General features: G+C 37.3%; 1 protein-coding gene across 4 annotated transcripts in view; it reads right to left on the bottom strand.

Moving 5' to 3' along the window:
• The window catches only part of SENP7 (SUMO specific peptidase 7), a 150918-nt gene that overhangs the window by 64719 nt on the left and 60428 nt on the right, over positions 1–25771 (bottom strand). The window contains exons 5-6 of one of the 4 annotated variants that reach the window (XM_041757248.1): positions 11709–11906; positions 3733–3927 (exon numbers count right to left, since the gene is read on the bottom strand). The exons of 1 other annotated variant lie outside the window; for it this stretch is intronic. In XM_041757248.1, coding sequence (XP_041613182.1) covers positions 3733–3927; positions 11709–11906 — 393 coding nt within the window. The remainder of the gene's footprint in view (positions 1–3732; positions 3928–11708; positions 11907–25771) is intronic. 2 more of the 4 variants (XM_041757255.1, XM_041757265.1) reach the window with 2 other exon arrangements.

Genomic DNA, 25771 nt, shown 5'->3' with positions numbered 1-25771 from the left:
TTTTTTGATGTTAGGTTTTATCTTAATGACTTTAGGCTTCTCAAACACTTAGGCACACTCAACCTAGTAGTGCTTCCTTAGGTCAAATTGAAAAGTGGACATAAACTGAAACCATTCAAATGCAAACTACAGGAACTGAAGTCATTCAAATGAAAACTACAGGAATCCTCACAAACTAATATCAAACTGGAAAGTAAAACAATAAATATAGTAAAGGTTTTTTTTTTTAGTTAAAAGTTTTTAAAAGAGTAATACCTTAATAAATATCTGTATTTTAAAATAATAAATTACCATCTAGAAAAAACAAATATGTACTTGAAAGAGACCATTTTAACTCCCAATTTGCTTTTCATGCTTGGTATTTTACTATTGCTTTATTTTCAGCGTAAAAACACAGTGTTTTTTTTTCCTGCATAATTCCATTCAAGTTGTCATTACAGTCAATATTAACAGTTCTGAACACTAAAGATAGGCTAAGGCTAAAATAAGACTTTTAGCCTTTATAAAACATTTTCCTATAGGCTTTTATGAAGGGCATAAGTGCTAGACTTTCAGAGAAAACTTCCTCATTATATTCAGTCATAGCCCCCATTCTCCTATCCACCAAGTATCAGTTGCTAATTGACATTATATTTTTTTAACAGAGTTGGCCACATTCTTTGCAATAACAATAACACCAAAATATCCTGTCTCCTTAGAAGATATGTATTTCTATTTACTCTTTCTGAGTTTAAGATAGGCAGACTGGGAGGAGGCTGGTTACATACAAGAATTCCATCCTTGAGCCTACTCTGTATTCATGTGCTATTGCCTTAATCAGGCACATCTACTGAAGTGATGGTATGGCCATACTTGCACTTTATTTCTATGAGGCACTCTGGATTCTCCCCAAAATGAATTCATTTTAAGGGAAAAGAGAACCAAATCTCACTTTAAGGAGTGCAGTACTCGGAATACTTGGGTGGCTCAGAGGTTGAGTGTCTGCCTTCAGCTCAGGTCGTGATCCTAGAGTTCTGGGATGTAGTCCCACATCAGGCTCCCTGCATGGAGCCTGCTTCTCCCTCTGTCTGTGTTTCTGCCTCTGTGTGTGTGTGTCTTTCATGAATAAATAAATAAAATCTTTAAAAAAATAAAAAAAGGAGTGCAGTACTCCTCCGTAAAACAAATGGTAATACTAGTATGGCTGTAATAATTGCCTTTGCAACACTGGTAATAGTAACGGGAGTAGCAGTGATCTCAGGATCAGATAACGACATCCTCACCGTAGGAAACTTCAATAGTATCAACTACAACACCAGCCTTTAATGGCACTTTTGATCAATAAGAGACACTCAAAAATAATGACTACCATTTATTAATCACCTAGTAAGTTTCTGGCATTATATTAGGAACATTACATAGTTATCTCCTTAAATCTGCACAATAATCTTACAAGATGTGTTACTATCTCTGTTTTATTTATTTTTTTTAAGATTTTACTTATTTAGTCATGAGAGACACACAGAGAGAGAGAGGCAGAGACACAGGCAGAAGGAGAAGCAGGCTCCATGAAGGGAGCCCAAAGTGGGACTCGATCCCGGGTCTCCAGGATCAGGCCCCGGGCTGAAGGTGGCGCTAAACCGCCAAGCCACCTGGGCTGCCCAGTATCTCTGTTTTAAAGACAAAAAAAGTAACCTGCCCAAGGTAAGTCAGCATGTTTGCAATACTGCTAAGGTCTGAATCCAGATGTCTCGCTCCAAAGTCTATGCCTATTCTAAATGCAACAATCAAAGAAAATTACCACCAATAGAATGAATTTTCAGAGCCCACATCAAATATCACCTGGAAAATTCATAAACATTTAAAGGACTTGAGGAAAGCTAGAGTTCTCACTGAACAGATTTTAGGAACACCCAGAAATTTTAGACCTATTATTAAATCTTGGCCCCAAATTCCTTATACCAAATTGGTAAAAAGCCTGTACAGTACAGATTACAATTTGACAGTCCCATAGAATCCTCACATAATGCTATTTTTCATAACAGTATGAATAGGGGATCCCTGGGTGGCTCAGCGGCATGGAGCCTGCTTCTCCCTCTGCCTGTGTGTGTGTGTGTGTGTGTGTGTGTGTCTCTCTCTCTATCATGAATGAATAAATAAATAAATCTTTAAAAAAAAAAATAACAGTATGAATATGCACCAATGTCTTTTGAATTCCACAGTAACAGTACATATTGTGATTTTTCTATTTAAAGTATCATCAATAACATTTTTATTTATATATTTTATGTACACAAAGAATTCTCACATGTGATATTTAATTAAAAGAGATAATAAATAATTTTGTGGTGGAAAAAGGTCATTCAAAGGTCATTTCCCTTCTTTCAACTCAGGAAACCAAAACTCAAGATTAAATGACACAAACATTAACCCAAGTGCACAAAATTAAAATATGTATTGAGCTAAGCACTGGGTATACATGCAATTAAGACATGATGTCTCCCCTTAAGGAGTTCATGGTCTAGTAGAGGAGGGAGAAATAACCACCTATAATGCAAACTCATAAATGCATTTCTAACATCTCTAATTGTACATTAACTTATACATTAAATACACTGGTAACTGAACTGAATAATGTCATTGAAACTCAGTTCTTCTAGCAAATTCAGAAAATGACCTAATAAAGTCAAAACTATCAATGACAACTGAACTGATGAGAAACAAAATATTCTCCAAAGGGAGAAAAATTTTATAAAATTTTAAGCTCATATGAAATAAACAGTTTATAAAAATAAAGTATGGTTAGAAAAATAAGTAATTTTTTGCAGATTCTTAAAAAAGGTAACTATAAATATTCTTTAACATAATTCGGCTTACAAGAGAAATACAAACCAGAAACTACCTGTGGACGATTCCCGGCAAATAAAAAAAAAAATAAGTAAGAATGGATCAGTAATTTTTCACTCAGATCAAAACTATTTATTGTACTGGCTGAAGGCAAAAAATTAAATTTTAGTATATGTGCTGCTGAAGCGAGCACTGAAGGCAGAAAATTAAAAAGAGAAGTTCATGGTAAATGAATTAAAAGATTTAGTAGTACTAACTTATATCCCTTAGCTTTTTTCCACAATTTCTTTTATATTTACAGTCCCCACAGGAGCATCTCCTAGAGCTTAAAACAAAAGCAACTTCGTATTTCCCTTTCTCATACTGGCTCAGTAAGCTACAGTTAATAGAATTCAGCTATGTCAAGCCATTTGTGTGAGGAATACATCAGCTATTCATTCAGCAAATAGCTCCTAAGTACTAAGTGCCAAATGCAGTTCTAGAATCTGGACATAAAAATAGTAAATACGACAAGATAGAGAGATAGAGGAATGAATGGACAGACCGACAGATGGCCAGGTAGATAAACAGGACAGAGGAGGAAGAGGAACAGAAAAATGTCAGAGGAACAGATTTTAATTATATCAAATAAATAGAAATACTGAAATAGGTAACTCAATTTCTATTAGAAGTCTGTATGTGTTTTCCCAAAACACAAGTACAGTGTACTTTTTTGAACTATTAGTCACAGACTGTTGGTTCCAACAGCCATCTCAAGCCACCAGGGGACAAAAGTCATACTAGCCATCAGAGCACATTTGCCTCACTTTCATCAATAACATGTCTATGGGGGGGGGGGGGGGGGAGAAGAGAGGCTTATTAGATAAGGAGAATATTTATTTTGAATAAAGTTGTCACTAAACATACCTTTCAGATAAAAAGGAGCTCTTGTGAGGGTTTAGAATTTGACAAGATTCTAGGCTGCCATCAGATGATGAAGAAAGATGCTCTGATTGCAAGTTGTCTGTATCACCCAAACTGGCCTCAGTTACAGATGAGGTCTTTATGTATTTTCTTCCTAACTCCGTTCCCAGGACATTCGTCAATATAACTCTGGGTATCCTGTCACACAAAATAACAAACACTGTACTGTACTGGTTTGCAGTAAAAAAAAATGTATCCTAGGAAGTTGATTTTTCAAACATTTTCATCTTAGCACAGTAAGCTATTAGAACTATACCACTCTAGAAATTAACCCATAAATACTCTATATGAACACAATCTTTATTTCAGAAGTACTTGTGTCTTACAAATTGGCACAGATTAGCCTGCTACAATAATGGTTTAACTATACTAATGAATGCTTTGGGGGTGCTTAAAATTTTAACCAATTCTTCTCAAAAATGTTTTTTTCGTTTCCATAGTTATTAAAAACACAGATTACTACAAACCAAATCAAGAAATCTTTATTCTTCTCATTCAATAGATAGGTTCCTGATAAATAATTACATACTCATAATTAACAACAAATGCTAAATTCAACAGGAAAGAAATCATTCTGAATGCATCTATGGTAATGATAGATTCCATAAGTGAAACAGCACACATACTGGTGGTAATATATATGTTTAATGTAACAGCACCAAAGAAAGAGCTAATAAATAAATATCTAGAAAATTAAAGTATAGTTCTTAAGCTCCAAACTTTTTAAAATTGGGTCAGTTCACATCAAAATACTATATAAAAGCCTGGTATCTTCTTAAACAGAAGAGGATAATATAATCTTTTTTTTTTTTTTTTTTTTGGTTAGCCAATTTTTATTATGAACAACTGATTTACTTTTTTTTGCCACACTACAATGATGACCTCAAGGCAATTACTTGGTCCTGAAATGACCAACCCAAGCCAAATTATCTTTTCAGTTCTTGTTACTGTATTTTTTTTAAGTTTTCCTATCTCCTCTTCATCAGATATTCCCCTTGACTGTTATCTGTATGTCACTTGCAACAGTTTACTGATCCTTTGTGAGAGACAATAGAAAACACTTAGAAAGGGCCTGAGTACTTTTGTTTAAGTGAAACTTGATCTTCCAGGTACTTTGTTACATTTGCTATAGTACCTAGAGATTCTCCTTATTTTCACTACATAGAGGCATTATGTTCTTTTCACACTATGTTCCAGGCAACACATAATTTCAGATCTTAGGAAACCTTTCATATAATTTAGTTTGCTCTTTATTGTAAACATGAGGAACTCAAAGCTCAGAAAAGTTAAATGGCTGAAGGTATAACTTTTCCTAGTAGAAAAACCTGGTTCTATTATCTTTTGGTTTCTTTATTTTATTCCATTATACATATCCTTAATACTAAGTGGCCAAAGGATCCAAACAATGGAGCTTTTCTATAGATACCACAGGAAATCTTTGAAAATATGCATTTCCAGCACAACCTCCACACACACACAAAAAGTACACAGTCTATATGATGTAAAAGCAAAGGTTAGTCATAAATACAACTCCCTAAACTCAGAGTTTGAGTGAACAAAGAAGGGCAAGAAGTCTGCTATCTAGTAAAACCACAAACTGTGAAGAAGAAAGGGCAGAAATATTTTTCTACCTTCTCATATGATGTAAATCTCTAAGGATCCTGGTTATTATTGTCTGCTTTGTGTATTTGCTGCCTGACAGAAACCTCCTTAAAATCCTGGATTTTGGGATGCCTTGGCAGCTTAGCGGTTGAGTCTGCCTTTGGCTCAGGGAATGATCCCAGAATTCCAGGATGGAGTCCCACATCAGGCTCCCTATAGGGAGCCTACTTCTTTCTCCCTTTGCCTATGTCTCTGCCTCTCTCTGTGTCTCTCATGAATAAATAAATAAAATCTTAAAAAAAAAAAAATGCTGAGTCTCTTTAAAAAAAAAAAAAAAGGTATCTCTCCAAACAGGAGAGATGGAGTCCATAAAAGATTACTTTTGTATGAAGTGTTCAAGATAATAATAAAAAACAACAAAAAGTACAGATATCAGCAAACAGTAAATTTCATAGATCAGAATTCTCTTCTGAGTAATAAATGATCATCCTATTCTTGTAAGGTTTATTTTGCCACTATATTTAAAGAAAGCAAAAAGCAAAGATATGAAAAAAAAGAACCTTGGAGGATAAATAAGATCTTTTAAGTTAAACAAATAGCTGAAAGTCTTTCCTAAAAGAGAAAAATATCAAAATTGACCCCAAAGTCATTTGAAAAGATTATATACCAAGCTGCATCTCTAAAGCACAAGAGCTCTCAGGGGGGTCTTTGAAACTATCAGAAGGTTCAAGGCACTATCTCAGCAGTGGTATACCTTTCAGTGAGATAGCACTCTATTACAATGAGAACAAAATGCCACAAGAAAAAATTAAAGATTAAACAGAGTATTTAAAAGTCAATAATTTAAATATCATAGAAAATATGTAATAAAGTCTAACTCCTGCTTTACTTATGAAAAAAGTTAAATTTCAAAAGAGTGAAAAGCACTCTGGTAAAGGGATTAAGAACAAGGACTCTAGAGTCAGACAAAAATAGGGTCAGGTTCTGATTTCAGCACCTAATAATATAACTTAGTCAAGTTACTTACCATAATTTTTTCCTCTTAGCATTAATTTTCTCATCTCTAAAATTAGGAGAAAATCTACCTTACAAGTTGTTAGGATGAAATGAGGTATTAGCTGTAAAGCAGTTAGTACAAGTCTTGGCACATAGTAAGTACATAGTAAAAGGAAACTCGCTTTAATTTTCCTACTATTCAAGTCTTCCTCAAAGTTATAAATTATTCTTTCAAATGGTGCTTAATTGTCCTAATTTAGCATACTCTGCAATCTTGATGAAACTATCTTATTAGAAAAGTACATAATTAAATACTTAGCAATACCTATAGTACACCCAGATCTTCACAACACACACCCATAGCCCAAACATCTTTCATCAACTATTTGCAACTCATGTAATTTGTGTATCTTGAAGAAACACAACTGTGTGTGTGAACCTTACAGAATACAAATCTATATAATGATAACTAAGTTCATAATACGTAAGTTATCTTTTGGTATACAACTATATAAGTTAGCACGGCCATGGAAATTTCATGGCTAGTTAGAATTTCAAAAGATTCTGAATTTTCACAAGAAATATATAAATGTGTATACTTCATCTTTCATACTAACTCAATACGGAAGAAAGGACTAAAAAACTGTTATTTCACAGTCTATCTAATTTTCTTCCTAAGTAGTAACAGTAAATAAAATAAAATGACATTTAAGTTTATTTACTAATATTATGAAATTACATTTTAAAGTATGGTAAACCAAAACAGAAACAAATTTTGTACAGCAGTAAAATGAAGCAGAAAGTATACTGGCCTGAGAATTAAAGCCATTTATTGATTGTTTCTCTGCATGGTTATTTTCTCTGATTCTTAATTTTTTCACTTGTAAATTGTGGATTCCTTGCCTGAATAAATAGCATGGTAAACCTAAGATTCAAGTAATTTAATAAATCAGAAAAAGTGGCAAGAGCTATTAATATAAACTTTGTGTTAAAAGCAAATTTTTAAAGGGATGGAATCCTTTGCTGAAAGACAACATAATTATATCTGGTAATAAAGCTATAACCTAGCAAGTGAAAAAATTACAATACTAATTTAGTTTTCATTTTGTTGTCATTTAGATGAATGCCTTTCTAAAACTGTATTTTGTGGGATCCCTGGGTGGCGCAGCGGTTCGGCGCCTGCCTTTGGCCCAGGGCGCAATCCTGGAGACCCAGGATCGAATCCCACGTCGGGCTCCCGGTGCATGGAGCCTGCTTCTCCCTCTGCCTCTCTCTCTCTCTCTGTGTGTGTGTGTGTGTGTGTGACTATCATAAATAAATTTTAAAAAAAAATTAAAAAAAAAATAAAACTTGTCATCTTTTAAAAAAATAAATAAATAAAACTGTATTTTGTGACATTTTAATAGGGTTCTCATAAATCCATTCTTATCTTAGATAATTCAAAACGTGCTTTCTAAATCAGCTTAAGCTATGTAAACAATTTTAATTGCTGAATAATTCTTAAAAGTGATTTACAGATTTTCTAAACTTGCTCTTTTCTTTTACTAAGCTAAATTTTAAGTGAATAAATTATCACTCAACTAAAATTATATCGGCCTAAAGAAATCTTAAGGTGACAGGAATACTAGAGTATCCAAAAAGTCTTAGCATCACAAAATCTAAATTATGTAATTTTTTAAGACTTCAAACGTGTAAATTTAAGAGAAAAATTAATAAATACAATTAGGAATATTCCAATGGCTGGGACCTAACTTTTCTTAATGGAATATGTGTACACACTCTCCATATTTCTCTAAAATCTCCTGGTGCCAATTGATGCACCTCAGAAAGATAGTTTATCTTCTCAAAAACCTTATATTTGTGTCCTATTAGACTCTTCCCTGCCTAATGACCAAGGTTTACAAATGTCTGAAAGTTATCTCTTAGGAAAATAGATGTAAATCACATATCAAAATTAAATATACAGGGTAGCCTGGTGGCTCAGAAGTAGCGCTGCCTTTGGCCCAGGGTGTGATCCTGGAGACCCAGGATCGAGTCCCATGTGGGCTCCCTGCATGGAGCCTGCTTCTCCCTCTAACTGTGTCTCTGCCTCTCTCTCTCTGTGTCTCTCATGCATAAATAATAAAATCTAAAAAAAAAAAAAAAAAGACATAAAATGTACACTAAAATATGTTTACTTATTTAAAAAGAAATTGGGCATTCCACATACTGTCAATTTGAGATTTCTAAAACTCTTGACCCCTTTCCTTTCTTCATTATTTAAGAAGATGTATCTGGATTATGTTTTCTGTTTTTCTTCTCAATGTTATATTATTTTAGATCCTAAAATGGAAATAAAATTTCTAAAAAATGTCATTTTGGGGATTGAATGAGTAATTTTAGTTTACCAGAACTTAAACTTTAAGATGAAATTAAAAACCAAAAATAAATCTTCTTCTCTTTCATTTCTCTAAAATAATGAAGTCTTACCTAAATAAAAAGAGAAGTAAGACAAAAAGCATCATGTCAAAGTTAAGTGAAGATTGAAGAAAGAGTAAGTCCCCTATTTCACATAGCAAGTTCTGGACAGAAAAACATTATCCAAACCCATACCCTAAACTGTTCTCTAATTTTCTTTTTTTTTTTTTTTAAAGGTTTTTTTTTATTATTATTTTTATTTATTTATGATAGTCACAGAGAGAGAGAGAGAGGCAGAGATACAGGCGGAGGGAGAAGCAGGCTCCATGCACCGGGAGCCTGACGTGGGATTCGATCCCAGGTCTCCAAGATCGCGCCCTGGGCCAAAGGCAGGCGCCAAACCACTGCGCCACCCAGGGATCCCTGTTCTCTAATTTTCTTATTTGAAGCTTGCAATATCTCTTTTCCTGGTTGTCACCAAAATTACAGAGCAAATAACTAGTTTTAAAGGATTAAACAGGGCAGCCCCGGGGGCCCAGCGGTTTAGCGCCATCTTTGGCCCTGGGTGTGATCCTGGAGACCTGGGATCAAGTCCCACGTCAGGCTCCCTGCATGGAGCCTGCTTCTCCCTCTGCCTGTGTCTCTGCCTCTCTCTTTCTCTCTGTGTCTGTCGTGAATAAATAAATAAAATCTTAAAAAAAAAAAAAAAAGGATTAAACACAGTTCAATCAAAGAGACAGGAGATGTAACTCTCCTCTCTGCTGGGAAACCACTTTTTCCTTGAATTCAGCAAAAACTGATTGGGCATTTAGTTATGCACCCAACTATGTGCTAAGTATTAGTATCAGAGTAAAAATAATAAAATGTAGTCCCTGCCTTTCTGAAGCTTACTGTCAGGAGGCAGAGAAACTAAATATCATAATATAGTTTGGTAAGTGCTATGATATATGACCGGGCTGCTTAACAAGAAAAAAAAAACAGGATTAAAAAAAAAAAAAAAAAAAAAAACAGGATTAAACACAAATTAGGGGTGGAATGAAGGAAACTGTCTCAAAAAGATGGCATAGGAGTTCAATGTTAAGGACTAAAAGATGGCAGCAAAGTAGAACTGTCTGCAAAATAAAAGAACAAACAGCATGAGCTCAGAGGCATAAAACAGCACTATTCATTCACTAAGCTACACTAGAGCCCCAGAGACTAAAATTCAGTTATCCATGTGGAGTAGACAGATACAAAGCTAGAGTTAGGCGAAGGTGAGATCATTAAGGACCCTATATGCTAAGTTAAGGAGTTGTTTTATCCTGAAGGTTATGTGGGACCACAGAAAGATGTTAAACTAGAGAGCAAAAAGTAACTCCTGCCTTTCAGAATGAACAACTTAGCAACAATAGAGAGAAATAATCAAGAAAGAAAACACCAAACACAGGAAGCCCAACACTACCATAGTAATAAAGGCACAAAGTTATCAGGACTTGAACTGATGTACTGGCAAGAAAAATGGAGAAGAGATCATTTCAAGACAGAAACAGGAGGCAAAAATAATTATGCAGGAAATATGACTGGACATAGAGGATAAGAAAGAGGAGTCAGATACTCAGATAGGAAGGGGATACGGAAATAGGAATAAGCCTGAGAACAAATATAATGCATTTGCTTTGGAACAGGTTCAATTTAGGACCCCTGGAGCAGAGAGAAAAGGTCTGGACTAGCTGGTAGTTCACCCCATGAAGTGAAAGAAAAATAAGCACACATACACATGCGCACACACACACACACAATAAAAACAAATTAGAATCTTATTGGGACTTTTAACTTCATGCTGTATTTCAGTTTCATGAACACATAATCCAAATCTAGCCCCTACCTGATTGACTTTAAGATTTAGGATATCTTAGTTAAATTTACATCAGATATGATCTAATAAGGAAATTCATTTACTTAGCTTTTCGTTTGGCCTTTTTTTAAAGAAGTGTCCTCCTTTAAAATTAATATATAATACTATGTTCAGATATCTTGACAAAGTTCTACTTTTATTTTTTAAATAAATGCATGGAAAGTTAGCAGTTTTTATCTGAACTTGGTTTAAAGCATTTATATACTACCATTCAGATCACAGATAATATGATCAAAGCCCTACTTAGCTATGACAAGTCATTCTAATTGAAAACAAAGTACTTCCCTCAAAACATATTCATTTAAGGGTTAAAACTGTAAATGGAAATACATTAAAAATATTACATTACAGATCATAAATTCTCAGAACGAATTCCTAGTTTTCAGCCCCAAACTCCATATACAATTGCTTTTAAAAATATAAAACTGATCTTATTTTCAAAATTAAACTGTATATTTGTCATTAAAAATTTGGGGGTAGTATTTCAGTATTACCTCCTTTTTAAAAAAAACACATGTAAAATACAAGACAGCTCCCAAAGTCAAAGGTAGTAAGGACTTAGATTAAATGATATGTAATAGGTATTCTAAAAATGCAAAAAATAAAAAATAACCTATTGATTCCATAAACTCTGTCAAGACATAAATAAATATATATACCTTTATTTTGTCCATCTTAAGCATACGTTTCATGTCATTTAATCTAGGTCCTTATCTATGTATGTATCTTCATTTTATATCATAAATGAATCTAAATATATATATGTGAATCAAATTATAAAGTAAGTTAAATGTACTAAGGATACTTGGTTTTAAAAATAATTGTATGTCAACATACTTAATGAAGTGCAAAACTCATTAACTTTGTAAATTGAGATTGTCAGCTTCAAGATTTGCTTTAAAGTGGGGCACACCTGTTTATGCAGATTTTCTTAAAAATCATTTCCAACAATCTTAACAATTTTAAGATTATTGGACTTCTATTATTTCAAATGTGGTAGGTTGAACAAAATCAATACTGAACAACATACCTTTTAGATAAATTAAGGCTTTGGTGAAGAGGTTCTAATTTTTGACATGTCTCTAGGCTGTCAACAGATGTCGAAGGCAATGAGTCTGATTGCAACTTGTTGGCATCACATAAATTAGCATCGTTTCTAGGTAGGGTCTTTCTGAATTTTCGTCCTAAATCCGTCCATAGGACATTCGTCAACACAACTTTGAGTTGCCTGTTACACACATAAATAATTAATACATAAAGTACTAAACATTGTATATAATACATGAAGTAATCACAAACGATACCAAAAGAAAACCTCCAGAAGTTCTTAATTTCACTTAATTTCAGTTCCTCAAGCAATTTTTTTTTAGTTCAAGCAATTAACTAGACTAATAAATAAGTAAAATATTTGCTTAACCATTCTCAAATATATATTAAAAAGTAAGTCTATATACTTAAACTGGAATTTTGTTCAGAATTCTGTCTGGTGTACAACTGTGGCCATACACATCTATAATTGTTGGATTCATGATAACCTATCTATGCCTACTTCTAGTGAAACAACAATATACATCTATATGCCTCACCACAAGAAGCAACCACTTTCTGCACTATAACTGTGTTTTTAGTATTTGTTGATTAGGAAAGCATTATGAAAAGTAAAGGGGAGGGGTGCCTAGGTGGCTGAATCAGTAAGCATCGGACTCTTGATTTTGCCTCAGGCTGTGATCTCAGGATCCTGGGATCAAGCCCCACATGGGGCTTCCCACTCAGCACAAGTCAGCTTAAGATTCTCTCCCTCTCTCTGGCCCCTCACCCTGCTAACATGCATTCATACTCTCTCTTTAAAAATAAATAAATAAAATCTTTAAAGGTGAAACAGTACATCATATACAGTCTTAGTAAGTCTACATAATCTTACGTCTTCATAGTCTTAAGATACAGACTTAATTTTATCTTGTTTCTACAAATAAGTCATTTTAAAACATTTATTTTTTACTGTACCTATACTCTTTTCAAAAGTAAAACTGATAAATGCAAGGAGCTCCAGCTTTTTGCCTCATTACATTTTGGCCACTACTCATTCAGTATTTCTTTTGCTAATAATACTTGAAGAACTGTGTTCAGTTCTGGAACTAGGGGATAGTTCTTACAGTAGTGTGGACAGGCTACCAAATGGACTCAAAAAAATGTCAAATGTGGGCAGCCCCAGTGGCGCAGCGGTTTAGCGCCTCCTGCAGCTCAGGGCGTGATCCTGGAGACCCAGGATCGAGTCCCACGTCAGGCTCCCTGCATGGAGCCTGCTTCTCCCTCTGCTTGTGTCTCTGCCTCTCTCTTTCTCTGTCTCTCATGAATAAATAAATAAAATCTTAAAAAAAAATGTCAAATGGGAAATGTCTGAAAGAATTGGAAATGTTTAATCAGAAGAGTGTCTATTCTATTCCCTGGAACCAGTTTTAGGCACTATTTCTTTAACAAATGTAAAAATATTAAGAAACAGGAGAGCCTGGCTGATAACTGGTGGAACATGTGACGATTCTTGACCTTAGGGTTATGAATTTGAGCCCCACTGGGTGTAGAGATTAAAAATAAAGTCTTAAAAAAAAGAATAATAAGAAACAGCAAAGTGCTCATATACTTTAAAGAGAAAACAGATCTTGGAGTACCTGGCTGGTTCAGTTGGTAAAGCATATGATTCCCAATCTTGGGGTCAGAGTTCAAGCCCCACGTTAGGCCTAGAGCTTACTTAAAAAAATAGATAGATAGATAGATAGATAGATAGATAGATAGATAGATAGACAGACAGACAGATAGATATGATAGATGTGTGTGTGTATACACACACACACACACACACACACACACACACACACACTAGATCTCAAAGACATCACTTGTTTGCAGCTGCCACTTGGGGCTGGCTATCTTCAGACTATCTGGAAAGAGGCAGTACAAGTCTGCAGGAGAACCTCCATGGAATGCACTGAAACTACAAATATTCTAAGTTAAAAAAAAATTGTTTTTTAATCTAAAAGTTTTAGAAGTATCATTAAATGATAAAGAGATGAGTGACAATTCTATGAATAAATAATAACACTTCATTCTTCATTCAACAAATACTTACCAAATACCTTCTAGCTAAAACACTATATTAGCAGAATCTAGAGATTCAGCAACAAATAAGATAGTTACAGTGCCCACCTTCATGGAGCTTACATTCCAGAAAAGAATTACCCAATTAACTATTTAATTACAATTGTGATAAGTGATAAGAAGTTAAAATATAGATGCTGTCTTCTTCTAGAGTAGGTCAGGGAAGGTTTTGCCTAGAATATGACCTTTGAACTGAAGCTAGACACTATCTATCTAAAAGAAAAAGGTGGAAAATGAGGAGTAGTTCAAAAAAGGGGACCAAATGCAAATGTTCTGGTATGAATAAAGCTTGTTGAAGAAAATCAAAGGACTTACCTGGCTCATGTGCTTAGACTGAAGAGGAAATTTGTAAAAGATAAGGATGCAGTTAGGCAGGACCAATGAACTGTATTAACGCTTTGAGATTTTATGTCAAGAATAATAGAAAATCCACTAGTTTTAGCAAGAGAATGATGAGCTCACAGCTGATTAAAAGGTCACTTTGATCTCTTATGAAGAATGAAATGGGATCACTAGGGATAAAGATTTCAAAATGAATTCAGAGAGGTGATGATGACTTTATCAAGGGCAGGTTAAGGAATGGTAGAAACAGAAACCAGAAGACAGTGGGATAAGTCAATGGAAAAGGAGGAAAGGGATACAGCAAATGTAGGCAGGTGACATGTGACAGAACAAGAGCTGAAGACCAATGTGCAATGCATGAAAAGTCTTCTGAGTTACTGGCCCACTAATAACTGAGTTCTTAGTTAGCTTAAAACAGAGGATATTGTTTAAGTTTAAGTGCCTAGAGAAGAGGTCAAAAGACTAGGAGAAGCTAAAGATACAAGAGACAATAATTAACACAGTAAATTTCTTAAGAAATAGTATAAGAGCTGATATTTATTTAACATGCGCTACATACTAGGTACTATGCTAACCATTTTACAATAATTTATTTCACCTAAACCTCACGACTGCTCTATGAGGTACAATGGTAATTCTCCAGCTAGATAGAATGATGATAAAATAAGCCCAAAGCAAAATGGGTGAGTAGTGCAAGTGGATCCAAAGCCACCCACTCTCAACTCTACTGCCAGCACTCTTAACTGGTCTATAATGTTGGTTTATGGTGGAAGAAGCAGCACCCCTTTCCTTCTTCCAGGAAGTAAAAGGAACCAAGATCACCCTGTCAAAGTAATAGGAAAGGTAAAGGAACAAAGGCTTGAGAAGAGAAAGATTTCAAATTATCACTGTGAAGAGGAAGAACACAAGCTGCCTAGAGAAACACAGTAGGAATATCTTGCAGTTTAGGCATCCATTGGAATTAATAACCATGAATTTATAATGCCACAAATATACTGCTGGTTTTCTTTTCCACCACTTCTCAGCCACCTTAACGTCAGGCCAATTCAAAAAATATAATTAGGTTCACAAGTGATTATTAACTACAAAGGTGAAAGGCACCTTGATAATAGAGAGATCCAACAGCTACCACCTTAACCAAATGATCAAATGTAGACTTTATGTATCCTCTGATATGATGCAATAAGCAAACGATATCAGCTATGAAGTATTCTTGCCAAAAATTTTAGGTGGACCTAATCCATGAGGACAAACCCAGACAAATCATAAAAATCTAGAATATAGGACATTGTACAAGACCATTGGCCTAAACTCTTCAAAAAGTCAACGTCATTACTTTGAATAAAACGGACAGTGCCGCCCCCCCGCGGCAGGAGTAGTCTAAGACTAGGAGCCTAATGAGACTTAGTAACCAAAATATATGATGCATAAACTTCAACTTATCATATGTTTTTAAAAGTAATAAAATAGGGGCACCTGGGACGCCTGGGTGGCTCAGCAGTTGAGCGTCTGCCTTTGGCTCAGGGCGTGATCCCAGTCCCGGGATCGAGTCCCACATGGGGCTCCCTGTGAGGAGCCTGCTTCTCTCTGCCTGTGTCTCTACCTCTCTCTGTTTCTCAAGAATAAATAAATAAAATGTTTAAAAATAATAATAATTCAGGCTTACCTAGCTAAAAACTATCAGTTAACTAGTGGATATGTATTTTTCACATTCGGGAAATTAGACTCTTAATTTATAAGATTTTGCAAGAAAGGTGTCTGAGGGCAGCCCCAGTGGCACAGCGGTTTAGTGCCCCCTTCAGCCCAGGGTGTGAACCTGGAGACCTGGGATGGAGTCCCACCACCGGCTCCCTGCAAGGAGCCCGCTTCTCCCTCTGCCTGGGTCTCTGCCTCTCTCTCTCTTGCTCTGTAGCTCTCGAGTAAATAAAATAAAATCTTTTAAAAAAGAAAAAAAAAAAAAAGAAGAAGAAGAAGGGTGTCTGAGTGGCTGTCTGAGTTAAGTGGCCAACTCTTGATTTCGGGTCAGGCCATGATCTGAGGGTTATGACACTGAGCCCTGCATCCAACTCTGTGCTGGGCGTAGAGCCTGCTTAAGATCTCTCTCTCTCTCCCCCTCCTCCTCCCTCTCGCTCCCTGCTCACATGTGCTCAATCTTTCTCACTCTAAAAAAATAAACAAAATCTTTTACAAGAGTAAAACCTAAAATTTTAAGTGATAAAAATACTTATAAAATCTTAAGGATATATATGGTATACTTTTGTTCTAACCACAAAGGCTATTTATTATAAATTAGTAATTTGCAAAATTATTTGGAAACTTATCCCAAGGGTAATTTTAAATAATTTTAAATATGAGAATATCGGATGGGGGGCAGGGCAAGATGGCAGAAGAGCAGGGTCCCCAGGTCACCTGTCCCCGCCAACTTACCTAACTTTCAAATCATCCTGAAAACCGACGAATTCGGCCTGATATTTAAATTTTTTTTTTTTTTTTTAATGATAGTCACACAGAGAGAGAGAGGCAGAGACACAGGCAGAGGGAGAAGCAGGCTCCATGCACCGGGAGCCCGACGTGGGATTCGATCCTGAGTCTCCAGGATCGCACCCTGGGCCAAAGGCAGGCGCCAAACCGCTGCGCCACCCAGGGATCCCCGGCCTGATATTTAAAGAGAGAACAGCGGGAATGTCACAGTGAGAAGAGTTCGCGCTTCTTTCACGGTAGGAGGACGGGAACATAAAAAAGCATCCCGTGGAGGAGGGGCCGCGAGGAGCCGCCAGGACCCGAGAGCGCAGCCCGGAGGAGCGGGGACTTCACCAACCGGACAGAAAGGTGCTCGCGGGGAGCTCGGGCAGGGCCCCAGGAGGGGCGGGGGGGCCCCCGGGCTCCGGGGTCACTAGCACAAGGGGCGCCCAGGGGAGAGCGCGGTAAAGGGCTGGAGGGCACCCAGCAGGGCTGCGTGGAGGGGGGGCGACGCAGGAAGGGGGCGGTGCGGAGGGGGCCGCATGGATGGGGGTCGGCCATGGGGGGGGGGCGGCACGGACGGGTGGGGCCTGCGCAGATGGGGGGGGGGCCTGCGCGGCCACGGAGCGGCTCCGGTGAGGGCTTGGGCGGAGGGCCTGTGAGGCCCCAGGAGCGCAATTCCAGCGCTGCAGGCGCCGGGGACACAGCCCAGGATCCTGCGCTCCCCAAACCTGCCCCCGAGACAGGCGGAGGCCAGGAGGACACAGGACAGCGAGGACGTTCTGCCGCGGGGGCCCCCAGCTGTGGTCAGCGCCCTCCACCCTGGAGCATCCAGGCCCCTGCGGACGGGAGCTGTGGTGGTTACTGGGGGAGCTGACTCCAGGGCTGGAGAGCCGGTCGCCGCCAGTGTGCTTGTTCCTCCTGGTGTCACCCTGTGCCTGGAACGGAGCGGGGCTCCAGGGAGCAGGGGCCTCACAGGATAAACAGCTCCCACTGAGCTGTGCACCTGGCAGGGGACAGGGCAGCTCCCCCAGGTGCAGACACCTGAGAGTCAGCACACCAAGCCCCTCCCCCAGAGACCAGCTGGAAGGACAGGGGAAGAGCAAGTTCTTAACAAAGCAGTACTGGAAAGCTCCAGGTGAAGTCGAAAGACTTACAGTATGTAGAATCAGAGGATACCCCTCCTTATTTGTTTTTTTGCTTTGTTTTTTGTTGTTTTCGTTTTGTTCGTTTTCCCATTTGTTTTTCTTTTTGTTCCTTCCTTTTTCCAGTACAACTTGTTTTTAGCCACCCTGCACTGAGCAAAATGACTAGAAAGAAGAACTCACCACAAAAGAATCAGAAACAGTACTCTCTCCCACAGAGTTACAGAATTTGGATTACAATTCAATGTCAGCCAATTCAGAAACACAATTATAAAGCTACTGGTGACTCTGGAGAAAAGCATAAAGGATTCAAGAGACTTCGTGACTGCAGAATTTAGATCTAATCAGGCCGAAATTAAAAATCAATTAAATGAGATGCAATCCAAACTGGAGGTCCTAACAATGAGGGTTAATGAAGTAGAAGGACGAATGAGTGACATAGAAAACAAGTTGATGGCAAGGAAGGAAGCTGAGGAAAAACAAAGCAAAACAATTAAAAGATCATGAGGAAAGGTTAAGGGAAGTAAATGACAGCCTCAGAAAGAAAAAATCTGCGTTTAATTGGAGTTCCAGAGGGTGCCGAAAGGGACAGGACCAGAAAGTGTATTTGACCAAATCATAGCTGAGAACTTCCCTAATTTGGGGAGGGAAACAGGCATTCAGATCCAGGAGATAGATCCCCTCCTAAAATCAATAAAAACCCTTCAACACCGTGACATTTAATAGTGAAACTTGCAAATTCTATAGGTAAAGAGAAGATCCTTAAAGCAGCAAGAGACAAATCCCTAACCTTTATAGGGATAAGTATTAGGTTAACAGCAGACCTCTCCACAGAGACCCAGCAGGCCACAAAAGGCTGGCAGGATATATTCAGGGTCCTAAATGAGAAGAACATGCAGCCAAGAAAACTCTATCCAGCAAGGCTTTCTCATTCACAATAGAAGGAGAAAGAGTTTCCAAGATAGGCAGAAACTGAATATGTGACCACCAAACCAGCTCTGCAAAAAAGATTAAGGGGGACTCTGTAAAAGAAAGAGGAAGTCCAAAGAAACAATCCACAAAAACAGAGACTGAATAGGTATCATGATGACATTAAATTAATATCTTTCAATAGTAACTCTGAACGTGAATGGGCTTAATGATCCCATCAAAAGGCGCAGGGTTTCAGATGGGATAAAAAAAGCAAGACCCATCTATTTGTTGTCGAGACTCATTTTAGACCTAAGAACATCCATAGCCTGAAAATAAAAGGTTGGAGAACCATTTACCATTCAAATGGTCCTCAAAAGAAAGCAGGAGTAGCCATCCTCTTATCAGATAAAGTTTATCCCAAACTGTAGTGAGAGATGAAGATGGACACTATATCATACTTAAAGGATGTATCCAACAAGAAAACCTAACAATCATGAATATTTATACCCCTAATGTGGGAGCTGCCAAGTATATCGATCAATTAATAACCAAAGTTAAGACATACTTAGATAATAATACACTAATACTGGGAGACTTCAACATGTCACTTTCTGTAAATGACAGATCTTCTAAGCACAACATCTCCAAAGAAACAAGAGCTTTAAATGATACACCGGACCAGATGGATTTCACAGATATTTACAGAACTTTACACCCAAACGCAACTGAATACACATTCTTCTCAAGTGCACGTGGAACTTTCTCCAGAATAGACCACTTACTGGGTCACAAATCAGGTCTTAACCGATACCACAAGATTGGGATTGTCCCCTGCATATCTTCAGACCATAATGCTTTGAAACTAAAACTAAATCACAAGAAGAAATTTTAAAGAAATTCAAACACGTGGAGGTTAAAGACCATCCTGCTAAAAGATGAAAGGGTCAACCAGGAAATTAGAGAAGAACTAAAAAGATTCATGGAAACTAATGAGAATGAAGATACGACCCTTCAAAATCTTTGGGATACAGCAAAAGCAGTCCTGAAAGGGAAATACATCGCAATACAAGCATCCCTCAAAAAACTGGGAAAAACTCAAATACAAAAGCTAACCTTGCACCTAAAGGAACTGGAGAAAGAACAGCAAATAAAACCTACACCCAGCAGAAGAAGAGAGTTAATAAAGATTCGAGCAGAACTCAATGAAATAGAGACCAGAAGAACTGTGGAATAGATCAACAAAACCACGAGTTGGTTCTTTGAAAGAATTAATAAGATAGATAAACCATTAGAAAGCCTTATTAAAAACAAAAAAGACTCAATAAAATCATGAATGAAAAAAGAAGAGATCACCACCAATACCAAGGAAATATAAATGATTTTAAAAACATATTATGAGCAGCTGTATGCCAATAAATTAGGCCATCTAGAAGAAATGGACGCATTTCTGGAAAGCCACAAAGTACCAATAAATGGTGCTGGGAAAACTGGACAGTCACATGCAGAAGAATGAAACTAGACCATTCTCTTACACCATACGCAAAGATAAACTCAAAATGGATGAAAGATCTAAATGTGAGACAAGAATCCATCAAAATCCTAGAGAAGAACACAGGCAACACCCTTTTTGAACTTGGCCACAGCAACTTCTTGCAAGATACATCTACGAAGGCAAGGGAAACAAAAGCAAAAATGAATTATTGGGATTTCATCAAGACAAAAAGCTTCTGCAAAGCAAAAGAAACAGTCAACAAAACTAAAAGACAACCTACAGAATGGGAGAAGATATTTGCAAATGACCTATCAGATAAAGGGCTAGTATCCAAGATCTATAAAGAACTTATTAAACTCAACAGCAAAGAAACAAACAATCCAATCATGAAATGGGCAAAAGACATGAACAGAAATCTCACAGAGGAAGACGTAGACATGGCCAACATGCACATGAGAAAATGCTCTGCATCACTTGCCATCAGGGAAATACAAATCAAAACCACAATGAGATACCACCTCACACCAGTGAGAATGGGGAAAATTAACAAGGCAGGAAACAACAAATGTTGGGGAGGATCTGGAGAAAGGGGAACCCTCTTGCACTGGTGGTGGGAATGTGAACTGGCATAGCCACTCTGGAAAACTGTGGAGATTCCTCAAAGAGTTAAAAATAGACCTGCCCTACAACCCAGCAATTGCACTGCTGGGGATTTACCCCAAAGATACAGATGCAGTGAAATGCTGGAACACCTTCACCCCAAAGGTTTTAGCAGCAATGTCCACAATAGCCAATAGTGGAAGGAACCCCAGTGTCCATCAACAGATGAATGGATAAAGAAACTGTGGTCTATGTATACAATGGAATATTCCTCAGCCATTAGAAACGACAAATACCCACCATTTGCTTTGACGTGGATGGACCTGGAGGGTATTATGCTGAGTGAAATAAGTCAATCAGAGAAGGACAAACATTATATGGTCTCATTCATTTGGGGAATATAAAAAACAGTGAAAGGGAATAAAAGGGAAAGGAGAGAAAATGAGTGAAAATATCAGTGAGGGAGACAGACCATGAAAGACTCCTAACTCTGGGAAATGAACAAGGGGTAGTGGAAGAGGAGGTGGACGGGGGGATGGGTGACTGGGTGATAGGCACTGAGGGGGGCACTTGACAGGATGAGCAATGGGTGAAATGCTATATGTTGACAAATTGAACTCCAATAAAATAATAATAATAAAATAAAAAAGAAAATACCGAATGTTGGAAAAGCCATTTTTCTATTCACCCAGACCAATTAAGAATTTATATTAGAGGGACACCTTGGTGGCTCAGTAGGTTGAGTGACTGACTTTCAGTTGAGCTACTGACTCTTGGTTTGGGCTCAGGTCAGGATCTCATGGGTCAAGAGATCAAGCCCCATGATGAGCTTCTAGCTCAACAGGAGTCTGCTAGAGATTCTCTCTCCCCTCTCCCTCTGACTCTCCTGCACATGCATACATACACATGCACGCACACTCTCTGCTCTCTCTAAAATAGATAAATCTTTTTTAAAAAAGAATTTATATTGGAAAATAGCAAACCATTCCTGATTTTATTGATTATTTTAATAATGTGACTCTAAATGAAAAAGACAATTGGGATTCTCTGAGGAAAATACTTATTTGATGTTTATATATTTGACTTTATTATAACTGTAATTTGGCTGGCTAGTAACAAACTAAAGCATAAGTCAGAACAATTTTTTTTAAGATTTTATTTGTTTATTCATGAGAGGCTCAGAGAGAAAGGCAGGGACATAAAGGGAGAGGCAGGCTCCTCGCAGGAAGCCCAATGCGGGACTTGATCCCAGGACCGGGATCATGCCCTGAGCCAAAGGCAGATGCTCAACCACTGAACCACCTAGGCGTCCCCAGAACAAAATTTTTTAATTAAACATTTTTACCTTAATATTTTCTTTTTTCCCCAAAATACTAAGATAAAAAAAAAAAGTTTAATTTCTACATTTAAATGCCATAAGATTTCTAGGGATATAGAATATAAATTAAGAGTGAAGAACAACATTCAAACCATTCAAAATGAAACCTAAACTTTTATTTTGGAAACTACACTTAGGTAGAAATACTATACAAAAAAAAAAAAAAAAAGGTAAGTCAGAAGACAGGTTGATCTTAAAGGACAGAAAATGAGTTGTGTAACTAGGCACAACAGAACTTCTGGGTAATTTTCTATCCTGTACCTGAGTAGTGGTTACAAAAGTATATTTGCCTTTAAAAAAGGTTATTATAATAAATGATTTATTGTTTACCTTTTATTTATCTTTTTGATAGATGCATTACACTTTGCAGTACAAATAAAGACCAGAGAACAGCTAAACAGAGAAATCCAACTAACCCAACATTTCATATACCATTCCTACACTTGATCTTAGCCAAAAGGCCAAGAAGCAATTATTATATACCATTCCTGCTAAAGTACTTGCCTAGGCTTTTTAGAAGCATCCGATTATCTATTTATGAAATATCTCTCTCTAAGCTGTCAATCATTATACTATTATTAATTTACAGTTGACCTTTGAACCTTTTGAATTGTGTAGGTCCACTTATATGAGAATTTTTTGGATGGGTACAGTACAGTATTTTTCCTTTCCTTTTGATTTTAAAATAACATTGTCTTTTCTCAAGCTTACTTTAAGAATACAATATATAGGGATGCCTGGGTGGCTCAGTGGTTGAGCATCTGCCTTCAGCGCAGGGCATGATCCCGGAACCTGGGATGAAGTCCCACATCAGGCTCCCCATAAGGAGCCTACTTCTCCCTCTGCCTGTGTCTCTGCCTCTCTGTGTGTATCTCATGAGTAAATAAATAAAATCTTTAAAATAGAAAAGAATGGGGATCCCTGGGTGGCTCAGCGGTTTAGCGCCTGCCTTTGACCCAGGGCATGGTCCTGGAGTCCCGGGATCGAGTCCCGCGTCGGGCTCCCTGCATGGAGCCTACTTCTCCCTCTGCCTGTGTCTCTGCCTCTCTCTCTCATTAATAAATAAAATCTTTTAAAAAAATAAAATAAAAAAATAAAAAATAGAAAAGAATACAATATATAATACATATATAAAATATGTTTTAACTGTTTATGTTATTGGTCAACAACTGGCTATTGGTAGTTCAGTTTTTGGAGAGTCTAAAGTTAAATGCAGATTTTTCAACTGAGCAAGGGGGTTGGCACCATTAAACCCCACCTCATTCAAGGATCATACTTAGGGACGCCTAGGTGGCTCAGCAGATGAGCATCTGCCTTGGGCTCAGAGCATGATCCCAGAGTCCCAGGGTCGAGTCCTCCATCAGGCTCCTTGCAGGGAGCCTGCTTCTCCCTCTACCTATGTCTCTGCCTCTCTTGTTCTCTATGTCTCTCATGAATAAATAAATAAATAAAATCTTTTTTTTTTAAATCAACAATTTCATTTACAAGGGAAATAATCGCTGATCTATGTACTCAGAATCTTAGAAATATCACTCCTAGAAATAAAAAATACACTATATTTTTTCTAGAGTACTATTTTATACACTTGAAAACCTCTAATTAGGGCAGCCCTGGTGGCACAGTGGTTTAGCGCCACCTGCAGCCCAGGGCGTGATCCTGGAGACCTGGGATTGAGTCCCAAGTCGGGCTCCCTGCATGGAGCCTGCTTCTCCCTCTGCCTGTGTCTCTGCCTCTCTCTCTGTGTGTGTGTGTCTCTCATGAATAAATAAATAAAATCTTAAAAAAAAAAGAAAAAGAAAAACTTTAATTAAAGGAAAATTCAGTTTAATATAGCCAATGAACAAAAAACACACATACTAGGTCAACTATATAACTTGGCTAACTAAATTGAGCAAATCAGAAAATATCATCAAATCATTCCTCCCTCCCCTTTCCTCAAAACCTCAAAGTCCTATTATTTTTGGTTCTAGAAACTAGCCAGAATAAAAGCAGTTTTCCTTTTTCACAATTTAATTTAATTGAGAGCATTTCTTGTCCTTAGAAAACAATGGATGTAAGAAATCAGAATGTGCCACCCCAAAATATGTCACTTCGGCACAAGGATTGTTTTGAACTGAAGGCAACTGAGAAAGAGTAAATGCCCCCCGCAAAAAAACTTTGTCCCCCACCACTTGGCTAACTGCAGGCGTAGACTATTCATCACTAGAAATTCTTATGAGCTCAGAGACAGAATCTACATAACAAGCCTAAACCTTATTTTCCATTAGTTTCCTCCATGTATTTATTTTCCCACAGCTGGCCATCCTTGGGAGTCTCAAATCTTTTTCCTTTGTTTTCTCGTTTCTCTAGAAATTATTCATTGTTAGACACTACATAAGCCCAAGCTGCAACTACCCCTTTGAGTTACTCATCATAGAATTTCTCCCTCGTAGGTACACATTGCATGCATTAGTAAACTGTTTTTGTCTAATAAATCTGTATTTTGTCAATCTAATTTGCAGGGCCTCAGAGAACTAAGAAGGGTAGAGGAAAAAGGCTTTTTTCCTACATGAAAGTATTTGAATACTTCACAACAAAAAGATATGAATGGCCAACATGCATATGAAAAGATCCTCAATATTATTTATTTTGTCTTTCTGATCTTAAAAGAAGGTTTCTTTTAAGGTTTCTTTTAAAAGGGGGGAAAGAACAAAAAATTCCTACAGACACATTGGAGAAGCCACAAAGGCCAAGAAACTATGCTCGATATTGTTATTCACCAAGAAAAAGCAATTAAAACCACTGTAAGATACCACTGTACATCTATAACAAGGGAGAGTGTGGAGGAAGTAAAACTTTTCTACACTGCTGGTAGGAATATAAAATGCACAATCACTTTTGGAAAACAGTTTGGCAGTTTCTTACAAAATTAAAAATGCTCTTTCAATGACTCAGTAATCCAGCTCCTAGATATTTACCAGAAAGAAATGAAAACATATCCACACAGGCATTTGTAAAAGAGTATTCACAGTAGCTTTATTCATAGCAGGAAAGAACTGGAAACAACCCAAATGTCCACTAAGAGCTGAATGGATTTGAAAGGGCTAAAAACATTCACTTCAAAATATACCACGCTGGCATATAATTTTGAGCCACTTGAGAAACAGCAGATCTAGAAAAGGCTCTCTGACCTCCCTCCCCTTTTGTATCTGAAGGTAGGTCCTAAAATTTCCCATGAAAAAGGTGCCCTTTCTATTGGAAAGACATTCTTATAACTGCAGACTGGGAGTAGACAACAAAATGGATCTGTACAAACAAGTCTACTAAAATAATCCTTATCTCCCATTAGTTTCCCCCAAGTATTTCTGATCACTTTCCCACAATTTACTGTGCCTAGAAACATAAAACTTTGTCCTGTCACTTCACAAATTTATTTCTCTTTGTTAAAAAGATTCCTAGGCTGTCAGTCCTAACCATGTCTTTGGGTCTCCATTTTTCCCTCAGAGCTCCCATTGGCACTTCTTAAAAATCAAGTAAGAATTATATGCTTTTTTTTTTCCTGTTGATCTGTCTTATCAGCTTAATTCATAGGCCCTGTCAAGGAATCTAAGAGGGTAACATGGACAAATCTC

The sequence above is a fragment of the Vulpes lagopus genome, chromosome 1, assembly GCF_018345385.1.
Source record: "Vulpes lagopus strain Blue_001 chromosome 1, ASM1834538v1, whole genome shotgun sequence".
Taxonomy (NCBI): domain Eukaryota; kingdom Metazoa; phylum Chordata; class Mammalia; order Carnivora; family Canidae; genus Vulpes; species Vulpes lagopus.
This window is presented reverse-complemented; position numbering and strand designations above follow the sequence as displayed.